The following is a 12496-nucleotide window of genomic DNA, read 5'->3' on the forward strand; positions in this document are numbered from 1 at the left end:
CACAACAGAAGGGAACACTGCTCGGCCCTGCGCCAGCCTCACAATGGCTCCTATGCCCGCGCCCATTGAAGCAGCCACCGTGTCAGTCCATCTTATCAAGGGCCTTCCACTAGGACAGCGGTTCTCAACCTTCCTAAGGCCGTGACCCTTTAACACAATTCCTCATGTTGTGGTGACCCTCCAACCATAAAATTATTTTTGTTGCAGGACAGATAAACCCCTCAGGACCAATAATGAGAGTAGAGATACCAGGAGGGGAAGAGGGAGATGGGGTAGAAACGGGGAACCGATCATAATGATCTGCATATAACCCCCTCCCTGGGGACGGACAACAGAAAAGTGGGTGAAGGGTAAGGTGACCAGATGTCCCGCTTTTGGCGGGACAGTCCTGATGTTTAACAATTTGTCCCGCATCCTGTGGCGTTTTACAAATGTCCCGATTTTTGGAAAGAGCGCACAGTAAGCTAGGGAATGGCGGGAGAATAGGAAGGGAATGTACATAATGCATAACACCATCCAAACAGCTGCTGATTTGTTGCCCGTAGACGTGGAAAATATTGTTATTGAAATATATTCTTATTTCTATATATACACTGTGTGCGCTGAAATTCATAAAGAATTTTGTGAAACTGCGGAAGTTGAATATCAGAGAATACTTGGATACAGTAAAACGCGCTGGTTAGCTCTTTGCCAGCTGTCAAAAGAATTTTGAAAATATACGATCCTTTGAAACCCTACTCTCTATCACAGGATAAATGTCCTAGAATTTTAGAAGAGCTTTTGAAAAAGAATCTTCAAAAATTTGACTAGAGTTTATACACAATCAAGCAGCTCTTTTTCAAAATGCTATAAAACTTATTGAATTTGACAATATTTTGGTAATCAAAGTATCAAATGAAGCTAATAACTTAAAATTTCAGTGTCAAGAGAGGTTAGAAAATAATTTTCTTCCTTTAACTATCGGTAATAGTATAAGCCAGCTAGAAGAACAAGGTGCAATAAATCGTGCAGATATCATGAATCACGTTAAAAAGTTCTATAGTAACTGCATAGATTATTTAGTAGAGTGGACGGTTCATTACAATGATATTGAACATTTTTATTGGGTTACATTAAAAGAAGAACTTAATTGGAATGATGTGCAAAAATCATTTGATTATATTACTTAGAATTTCCCATATAGTAATGTTTCCAAAAGTGATCTTTTTAATGAGGTATCATTATTAAATATATATATATTGATAAGGAAAAGGTTAAATCTTGGGCATCAACAAAAATCACACTAGAGAACAAAGGGTTAGAAATATTTCATCATTTTGAAACAAACCATGTTCCATACAACAATGCACTAAAACTGTGGAATACGCGCTCTCCTTACCAGGAACTAATGCTGCGACTGATCGCGCTTTTTCTACGGTAAATAAAGTGTGGACATCAGAAAAATCACAATTAAGTGTTGAGACTTTGAAAGCCATTTTATGTGTGAAATATGATTTAACAAATTCTTGTGAAAATTTTCATGACCTTTTAAGCAACGGCAGCAATCTACTATAAAAAATTCACTCAAACGAGAAATATGCCAAAGAATAAAATAATACTATACATAGATTTTTATATGTATTATATTTGTAAATTGTACTTATGTTGAAATTTAAAATATATATTACAATACTATCTTTGCGTTCTATGAAAATTTTTGTTGCTCCATATAGACCAAATTTTTAATCAAGACACCCCCCCCCCCCCAGTCAATGGTGTCCCGCTTTACCAATGTTAAAATCTGGTCGGTCACCTTAGTGAAGGGAGATATCGGAGAGTGTGAGACATGATAAAATAATAATAATTTATAAATTATCAAGGGTTCTTGAGGGAAGATGGGTGGGGGAGGGAAGGGAAAAATGAGAAGCTGATACCAAGGGCTCTAGTAGAAAGAAAATATTTTGAGAATGATGATGGCAACACAATGTATAAATGTGCTTGACACATGCATGTATGGATTGTGATAAGTTGTATGAGCCCCCAATAAAATGATTTATATAAAAAAATTATTTTCATTGCTACTTCATAGCTGTGATTTTGCTACTGTTGTGAATCGGGCGACCCCTGTGAAAGGGTCAGTCAAGGGGTCGCGACCACAGGTTGAGAACCAGTGCACTAGGATAAAGTGGAGGGAGCTTTAAAGGACAGGACTGCAGTCTCTCAGGGCTGGAGGTGAAACTTCTGTCCAAATCAGAAGCTCCACCGGTTCTGCCATGGGCCTCTCCTTCCTTCTGCTGTCTGTTGACAGCTGTTCAGGTGGCGACTGTGGTCCCCACGTGCCTGGTCTCCACATCTTCTCTGTTCTTTGATAAGAAATCACTAGGGGGTGATTGGGCCTGGGGCCACCCTGCTCTGGCATGTCTTCATTGACAGAACAAAAGGAAACCCTTTCCCCAGCATATTTGGGGAAATGGGGGATTAGGGGAGATAGGAGTCGATTCATAGCGGAAGATAAAGTATGTGTGCCGTAAACTTGGTTCTCAATATAAAAGTGCACTCAATTAGGTGGTTCCTTCCTATATAAAGCACCACAGGGATATCATTATTCCAAATTGCTATTGTCTTTCAGCAACGATTGGCCCAGATGCTCTTCTGGGGGCAGCAAGGCGTGGCCAAGAACCCGGAGGCGGCCATTGAGTGGTACGCCAAGGGGGCGCTGGAGACAGAGGATCCGGCCTTAATATACGACTACGCCATCGTGTTGTTCAAGGTAAGACTCACTCAGTGCCTGCTGAAGCTGCCAGACTTTCTGAGCGTGGCTTCTGATCGGCTGGCAGCATATGGGAAGTCTATGATTTAAGAAACTTAGTGTATGCTCTGCCACTTCTAATGGATTGGATATTTGCAAAGAAGGCAGAGTCGAAGGCACTGCCTTCAGAATGGCGGTTAATCATCCGTCCCCCATGTGACACCAGCCTTCTCTCTGCATTCCCATGAAGTTTGTATCCCGGAGCAACCACCTTAGCTATGGATGGGTGCAAGGCCACCCCCAGTCCCCAAATGGGGCTGCAAGTTCACCCACAGGCAGAGTTCTCCTCGAATAACTTCTGAGAGCCTGGGCTGGCTCTCCACAAAGCTCTTGGATGGATGGATGGATGAACCCCTACTAACAATTGCCCGGAGATAATGTCTCCATTTTAAACTTTAAACCGATCTCCTAAAGTCTGCTATGAGCCAAGGAAGCAAAACTTATCTTAATTAGTAAGGCACTCCTCCTCTGAGCTCTGTGCTGTTCTAAAGAATTCTCTACAGGACATCAAGTGGACAAGGTTGAATGGGGAGTTTAGCGGGCCGTGAGTTTATGGTCATGGTGGGGGAATCGCCTGAGAAAGGGTAAGTGAGAATGGTACTACAACCCGAAGAGCATGCAAGGGATGTTAGTGAGTGGTATGAGTAGAAATTGTGGCAGTGGTGAAGCCTTGGTTGTGCATTCTTAGACACACACACACACACACACACACACACACACACGTCTTGGCTGAAGCCAAGGAAAAGAGCTTTGGTGCAGAAGACAGAGGATGGGAGCCAAAGTCCCACTTCTGACACCATCTGCTGTGTCTCCTTGGAGTCAGCTGAGTCCTTGCCACCGTGGGCACGACCCTGCCATGAATGGGATCGTATAAACAAATGGTCTCGGAGGGCTAGAAAATGCTGCGCCTTCTACAAAACAGTAGCAGTTGACTCTTACTGATAGTGAGTATTATGCACAGCTATGCATTGACTCATATAATACAAGCTGGTGCCATTGTGAGCTATGATCTCTGTTTGTGTACATGGAAGCAGAAGCACACAAGGATTCTGTAACTCCCAGGTGACACAACTGGTAAATATCAGACCCGGAATCCTGGCAGTCTGGCTTCAGAGGCTGCATGTGCCACCCCCACCCCCACCCCCACCCCCACCCCCAATGCAAGCACATAAACCTACCAATTCTAGAAAAGTAAAGTTTGGTTGGCCTTGGACTGTGTTTGTGCTGGAAGGATGCCTCCTGGGTTACCAGGGAGTTGATTCTGACTCGCAGCGACTCAGGTCAGAGTAGAACTGCCCTGGGGATTTCAAATGCTGTAAATCTTGACAGAAACAAACTGCCTCGTCTGTGCCCTGTGGAGCGGCTGATGGATTCGAACTGCCAACCTTTCAGTTCTCAGCCAACTTTTTTAACCGCTGCACCACCAGGGCTTCCTTGAAGAGGGCCACTGCCCCCAAACAGCGAGTTTCTTCAAGCCAGGTTAGGCATCTAGGTAGCCAGACTGCCTCCGGGACCTGCGCCATTCACTTGTTTATAACCATGACTTCAGTTACGTTTCGACGCTGTAAGCTCACCCACCAGTCGTGCCCAGGAGAGAGCTGAGGCTGTCTGCTTCTGTCAAGATTTGCAATTTCAGAAGCATCAGGGACCAGTTCTACCCTGCCTCATAAGGTTGCTATGGGTCAGAATCGACTTGACAACAAGTGGTTAGTTAGTATAAGCCTCACCAAAGCCTTAAAATCTATTGGTGATTTGTTGCTTTCGGATGTAGATCCCAGGCCTTCTCTTCCCTGTCTTGAAACCAGTCTGGGGATCACTTGATTCCTAGCCATGTGCTCATGGATTTATGCACCAAGCAGCCTTCGAGGGCTGACAACAGCAAGGTCATCAGTTCAAACCCACCAGCCGCTCCATGGGAGAAAGATGAGGCTGTCTGCTCCCATCATGTGGCACAGCCTCAGAAACCTCCATAAAGGATTGCAAGGAGTCGGCATTGACTACATGGCAGCGAGTGGGATGACTGTGCCATATGGAGGCAGGTACAGGTGCAAGAGCCACGTGCCCTGGCCTCGGGGCTCACCCACTGATGGGAGAGAAGGCAGGGGATGGAGAAAGACCCAGAGGGCAGGCCCCCTAACCACTTCAGTTGGGGTTGATCATGGTCCATCGTGCAGAGAAGCTGAAGGAATGAATCAGCCGCCAGTATTTCTGCCAGCTGTGAACTCTCTGCGTACAGACAGATACAGGAATAAATGTGGCCTGGTGCTCTAGAAGGGAGCCTAGTGGTGCAGTGGTAACGTGCTCACCCACTAATGGAAAGGTTAGCTGTTCAAACCCACCAGCTGCCCTACAGAGGAGTACAGTGGTTTGCCTCGATACAGATTCCCACACACTGCTGTCAAGTTGATTCTGATTCACAGCATCCCTGTCGGGCAGAGTAGAACTGCCCCGGGGGCTCTCCGAGACTGTGCATCTTTAAGCAAGCTGACTGCCACATCTTCCCCCTCAGAGAACTTGGTGGGTTTGTTGTTGTTGTTGAGTATAGGCAGCCTAGAAATATATCAACTTGTATTAAAACAAAACAAAACCAAATAAAACTCTTCAATGCAATAACCAACCCACCCTCTACTGGTTTAACCATGGAAGCTTTGGGTTCTTCCTAAGGGACAGCCAGAGTCCCAGTGGCTTAGACGTTTTGTCTTGGGCTGCTAACTTCAAGGTCAGCAGTTCAAAACCACAGCCGCTCCTCAGGAGAAAGACTCTCTACTCCCTGTCAAGAGTTACAGCCTCAGAAACTCACAGGGGGCAGTTCCGCCCTGCCCTACAGGTTGTCTATGAGTCAGAGTCAACTCAAACAGCAGTGAGTTTTGATTTTCTCTTTCACTTAAGGAGAATTCCTGGCCTGAGGTAAATAGAAAAATGGTTCATTCACCCAACTCAGGCCCTCTCCTTCCCCCTTGGAGTGACTGGTGGTTTCGAACTATTGACCTTGCAGTTAGCAAGCCAACTAGTAACCACTACATCACCATACCTCTTTGTGAAATAGCACCAGGCAAGATGGGAGTTTTCCAACCTCTATAGCTGCGCCCTGCAGGTATGAGCTTGTGGAAATAAGTGTATTGTGTTTTGGGGTATTTTTGTTTAGTCATGTCTTACACTGTCCCACATCTCCCTTCACCTACTTCTCTGTTGTCTTTCCCCCAGGTAGGGGGTTATATGTAGATCCTTATGATCAGTTCCCCCTTTCTAGCCCACCATCCCCTCCCCCTCCTGGTATCACTACTCGCATTATTGGTCCTGAGGGGTTTATCTGTCCTGAATGTCCTGTGTTTCCAGTTCTTATCTATATCAGTGTACATGCTCTAGTCTAGCCAGATTGGTAGAATTGGGATCATGATAGTGGGGGGAGGAAGCATTAAAGAACTAGAGGAGTGTTATATGTTTCATCATTGCTATACTGCACCTTGACTGGCTCATCTCCCTACAACCCTTCTGTAAAGGGATGTACAGTTGCCTACAGATGGGCTTTGGGTCCCCATTCCACAACCCCCCTCATTCACAATGATGTGATTTTTTGTTCTTTAATACCTGATACCTGATCCCTTCGGCACCTCGTGATCACACAGGCTTGTGTACTTCTTCCATGTGGGCTTTATTGCTTCTCAGCTAGAAGGCCGCTTGTTTATCTTCAAGCTTTTAAGATCCCAGACACTATATCATTTGATAACCGGGCACCATCAGCTTTCTTCACCACATTTGCTTATGCACACATTTGTCTTCAGCAATCATGTCGCATGGTGAGCATCATGGAATGCCAGTTTAATAGAACAAAGTGTTCTTGCATTGAGGAAGTACTTGAGTAGAGGCCCAATGTCCATCTGCTCCCTTAATACTAACCCTATAAATAGATGCACCTACATCTAGGAAATAAGTATTGTATTCCAGCAGGTGCCGTCTTGGAGGCGGTGGTCTGGTTACTTAAAGAACGAAGCTTTTGCTCCCCCTCAGCCCCTGTCCTCTGTTGACACATTCAGTGGGTTGTTACTGAAGCACTTGCTGTGTTTGAAGGAGCCCTGGTGGCACAGTGGTTAAGCGCTTGGTTGCTAACAGACAGGTTGGCAGTTCAAAGCCCCTGGCCACTCTGCAGAAGAGGGATGTGGAGATCTGTCCCTAAAAAGAGATTCCAGCCCTGAAAGCTCTATGGGATGGCAACAGTCTGTCCCATGGCCACTTGGAGTTGGAGTCAACTCATTGGTAGTGGGTTTGGTTATTTTTCTTTTGTTTTGTGCTATGTTTGGGGACTTTCTAAGGAGGCTGCTAACCACAAGGTCAGCAGTTCGAAGCCCACAGCCACTTCTCTGGAGACAGGTGATGCTTTCCACTCCCGTTAAGACTTACAGTCTCAGACACACACAGTGGGCAGTTCCAATTTGTCCTCTAGTGTCGCTGTGAGTCAGAATCGACTGGAGAGTGGTGGGTTTTTGAGAGTGTGAGGCCTGCCTATTGATCTCTTTAACCAATTCTTCATGACTCAGATCTGTGTGCAGTGCATGCTCTTTGCCAGAGAAGGTACCCCACTTCTGGTTGGCAAATAGAGTGGGGAGCTTCCTGGCCTGCAGAGGAAACTCTCTGGGTTCTAGCGGCTGCTCGGGAGCCCTGGTGGCATAGTGGACACCCTGAACTGCTAACCACAAGGTCAGCAGTTGGAACCCGCCAGCCGCTCTGAGGGAGACAGATGAGGTTGTCTGTCCCAGGAAACCTTTGAAGTCTTGGAAACCAAAGGAGCAGGTCTCCTGTGTCCTGCAGGGTCATGATGAGTTGGCGTTAACTTGATGGCGGTGAGTTTGAGGTGGTGGTTTTGAGCTGCTGCTCGGGGGCAATGCTGATACAGAAGTCAAGTTCTCACTGTCTCCGATTTAAACTTGGAGGGAGGCTCTTGACCAGTGGGGGCTTGGTGTTGACATGATGCCGAACAGGGTTCAGCGGTGCTTCCAGGCTGACAACCCCAAAAAGCAAACTCAATGCCATCAAGTGAATGTGAACTCATCATGACCCTATATGACAGGGTTCCCAAGACTGTAACTCTTTGTGTTAGTCTAGGGAAACTAGGGAAACAAATCCACAGAAACTCGTGTATAAGAGAGAGTTTTACATAAAGGTTAAGTGCACACCAAGAAAGCATCCCAACCTAGTGCTGCCCAAGCTCTTAAGTCCAACATTAGCCCATATGTCTGACACCAATCTACAAAGTCCTCCTCAATCTCACAAAACACATGCAGCGATTCCAACTGCAGGAGAAAGCCGAATCAGTGAACGCGTAAGCATCTCAGCACTGGCAGGGGTCTCCACACGGCTGCTCCAGCACCCAGGGCTGCATCGGGGTAGGCCCATGTGGCTTCTCCTCAGGGATGTCTTACAGGAAGTGAGCCTTGCCAGTGGAAGCAGGGAACTGGCTAAGGCAGCTGCACTCTGGTTCGACCATCAGAAAGCAAGAGACCAGGGAACTAGAAAGGCGAGACTCACTGAGCCATTTATCTCTCCGCCCTTCAGTTAATCCCACATGTGTTTATTGGCCAGGTTGGCACTATCTCACTCTTTATGGGAGTAAAAAGTCCCATCCTGCCCTCGAGCAGTTGGTGGTTTTGAACTGTTGACCTTGAGGACTGTGGGACCCACACCACCAGGCACTCCAGACTGACAGTCCTGGTGAAAACGCCGGGAGCCCTTCTTCTGGAAACTAGGAAGAAAAGTCCGGGATGTCTACTCCCATAAAGAGTTACAGTCTCTGTAATCACAGGGGAAGTTTGGCCTTTCCTGCAAGGTCGCTATGAATCTGGCCCGGCTCAACAGCAGAGAGGGAGTGAAGCTCAAAGTTCTGAGACTTTGGCCTCTGGGGCTGTTCAGAAGCCCACCCAGCTGCTTCTCTGCCTCATCTTTCCCAGCAGCCTCTGTGTTCCTTTCTCCTTCCTTCCTCTCCCCACTCATGAGAGGAAGCAACGATGCCCCCCTGAAATGCTCCCACCTTCCTCGTTACCTGTGGCACTGGCTTTATTAAATGGGTACAGTAAAGGTTAGCGGAAACCTGGTTGATGCTGTGTAGCCTAGAGCTGGATGCATCATGTTATGTAATATGAAAGCCAAATGTACTCTGTATAAGGAGATGCAGACCACGAGAGGCCGTGGTCCATCTTCCGTGGCACAGCTTGCTGGACTTGAATGGCCGACTTTTCCATCAGTTATCAAGGGCACCCAGGGAGCCACCTCCCCGGGTTCAAATCCTGCTTGCACTTTGTGTTAGTCTGAGTTGACTAGAGAAACCAATCCAGAGGCACTCATGTGTGCAAGAAAGAGCTTCAGATACAAGAGCAATTGAACATTGAGAAAACATCTCAGCCCAATCCAAATCAAGTGCATAAGTCCGATATTAGGCCATATGTCTGTTACCAATCTACAAATCCTCTTCGGACTCACGAAACACAGCAACGACACCAAATGCACGAAGGCCAGTGGGTGGGAAGTCTTGTGGATTCAGTGGCGTTGTAAGCGTCTCAGCGCTGGCAGGGGTCTCCACATGGTTCCTCCAGCCCCAAGGCTCTAGTGTAGCTCCATGTGTCTTGTCATGAGGAATACGAAGTAGAGAGTGTCCCGCCTCCAGAGAGCTATTTACCTCCATAGCACCTCCAAAATGAGGTCATCAAGCTGTGACTTGATTGGCAGGCTAAACTCCACCCCTTCACTCTTAGTGGTCTCAGGTTGGCACCAGATTATGTAGCTACCACACTCTTCCTACCCTGGACCTCCAGACTCCCGTCCAAGTGCTCCTACTAGTCCCCCCCAACCCCCCAATACACACCCATTCTTCTCCCTGCTGGGCAAAGCACTTGTGCTTGCCAAACCTGGTGTTACCACAGGATTTTATGAGTCTCGCAAGGTCCTGTCGCCTGCCTCTGGAGCCGCCGTGTCCTACTCAGGGGACTCTGGCCAGGACAAGCAAGGCTGCAAGACGCAGCGTAATCATCTCTCTTGACTGTCCAAACACATCTATCTTGATCTGGCTCGAGAATGTGATCACCCCCTGTCCAGGAATGCCGTCAGGACACCCAAATGTGTTTAGCCTCATTCACGGCTTCTCCCATCAGCACCCCTGGCCTGATTGGAATGCGATTTACTCTGACCTATGGGGCGTCTGCTGGCCCTGCTAAGCAGGGAGCTCGGGGTCCTCGTGCCGCTGCACCCACAGCAGCAGCGTCCAGATGGTGACGGTGATGGGATGTCGCTGTCACGCCCTGTCCACTTCTTCACGACGGGGTGTTGCGTGGAGAGCTTGGGCTCTAGCAGTGTGTGCCTTGCCTGGGACACTGATGTGTCTCTTACGGTTCGGAGGGCCCGCTGGCTTCATTGTTCTTGTCATGACTGTTTGTCCTTGTTTAGGGCCAAGGAGTGAAAAAGAACAGACGGCTGGCGCTGGAGCTGATGAAGAAGGCAGCTGCCAAGGTAACAGGAAAGAGCTCCTTTCCACCACACCCCACGCCACTCACACACCATGCCCCACACATGCCACGCCACACCTGCCACACCACACACACACCACGTGCCCTACACGCCATGCTACACACACCACGCCACACACATACCACGCCCCACGCATACCACACCACACACATACCAGTCCACACACATACCATGCCCCACACATGGCACGCCACACCTGCCATACCACACCTTCCACGCCACACACACCACGTGCCATACATGCCATGCCACACACACACCGCGCCACACGCACACCAGGCCACACATATACCAGGCCACACACTTACCATGCCCCACACATGCCACGCCAAACCTGCCACGCCACACAAATCACGTGCCACACACATACCATGCCCCACACATGGCACGCCACACACACACCACGTGCCATACACACCATGCCACACACACACCACGCCACACGCACACCACGCCACACACATACCAGGCCACACACTTACCATGCCCCACACATGCCACGCCACACATGCCACGCCACACAAATCATGTGCCATACACGCCATGTCACACACACCACACATACACCACACACACACAATGCCACACACATACCAGGTCACACACATACCATGCTCCACACACACCACGCCACACACACACCACACCACCCACATATGCCATGCCACACACATATCACGCCACATATATACCATACCACACTACCATGGCACACACATACCACGCCCCACGCCACTCACATGCCATGCCTCACACATGCCACACCACACCCACCATGCCACACACATGCAAAGCCACTTGTCACACAGATATCATACTACACGCCACACCACCACCCACATTAACAGGGAAGGATTCCTTTCTAACACACACACACAGACTCCTTCCACCACACACAGGCACACACGTAAGGAAGGACTCCTTTTCACCACACATAGAGACTTCTTTCTACCACACACAGGTGCACACACACACACACGTAATAGGGAACGATTCCCTTCTAACACACACACAGCATACCACACTCACACACGCATCACACACAATACCACACATACTCCTTTCCACCACATGAAGGTGCACACACACACTTAATAGGGAAGAATTCCTTTCTGACACACACACAGTACACCCCCCACACACACACACACAATCACACTCACATACTACACCACACAAGCACATACACTAACAGGGAAGGATTATTTTCTCTGTCTCTCTCTGGCTACCCCGTGCCCTGTCCTGGCAGTGGAAACAGGGATGGGGGCGGGGGAAGCAGCGGGCTGATTTCTCACTTTGAAGTTACCGTGCACCCGCAGCCGCCACAATGTGGACGACCCATTTCAAACGCTGAAGTCACCTGCCAGTAAATAGAATTCAGGCCCATTTTGTTTGAAGGCTGAGCTGATCGCTGGCGGCCCTGGTAACAAGCACTGAGGTTCTTTGAACCCGCATGGGCCTCACTCTTTGGAACCAGAAACGCCTCCGAAGGTTAACTCTGTCCCATTCCAAAATATGCTTCTCTCCTGGTGCTTTTGCAATGGGTCTGTTTATCAAGTGTCTCGAGGCTGATGAATGAACTGTTTCACTCCTGTCGCTTTCCACTCGTCAGCAGGACCTTCACACCAGCTTGTTTCATTGTAGCACTGTCGGATTTCATTAAGAAGCCTCGGTGGCATAGTGGGCTACTTGTTGGACGGCTAACCTCAAGGTCAGCAGTTCAAAACCACCAGCCGCTCCTCAGGAGTAAGATGAGTTACAGCCTCGGAATCCCACAGTTACCCTGCCCTATAGGGTCACTATGAGTCAACATTGACTCAATAGCATGTCGTTTGGGATTTGGTTTGGTATCATTTCAGATGAGACAGGATATGGAGACACACACACACACACACACACGCACACACACGCACGCACACACGTGCACATCCAAACCCAAGCGCATGCCCATGGATGCACACTGCTATGCACGTGTTTTCGGGTCTGCAGATCCGCCGGTGTGTAGGAACCTCGAGTTCTCCAGCCCTGACAGTGGGTGTGCGTTGCTATGACGACCCCAGGTCTACAGAGCAGGCTTTCTGGGCCCAGCAGGGCCTCGGGAATGGGTTACCAGGCCTGCCTACCAAGGCGCCCAAGTGGGACCACACTGCCAGCCTTGAGCTACGGGTCAAGCTGTTCGGCAGTTACTGGACAGCC

General features: G+C 48.5%; 1 protein-coding gene across 1 annotated transcript in view; it reads left to right on the top strand.

The window, feature by feature from the left end:
• SEL1L3 (SEL1L family member 3) overlaps positions 1–12496 on the top strand; it is a 142200-nt gene that overhangs the window by 84144 nt on the left and 45560 nt on the right. Inside the window, exons 12-13 of the mRNA XM_075545010.1 lie at positions 2609–2749; positions 10220–10282. Coding sequence (XP_075401125.1) covers positions 2609–2749; positions 10220–10282 — 204 coding nt within the window. The remainder of the gene's footprint in view (positions 1–2608; positions 2750–10219; positions 10283–12496) is intronic.

This window comes from Tenrec ecaudatus, chromosome 3 (assembly GCF_050624435.1).
Source record: "Tenrec ecaudatus isolate mTenEca1 chromosome 3, mTenEca1.hap1, whole genome shotgun sequence".
NCBI classification, from domain to species: domain Eukaryota; kingdom Metazoa; phylum Chordata; class Mammalia; order Afrosoricida; family Tenrecidae; genus Tenrec; species Tenrec ecaudatus.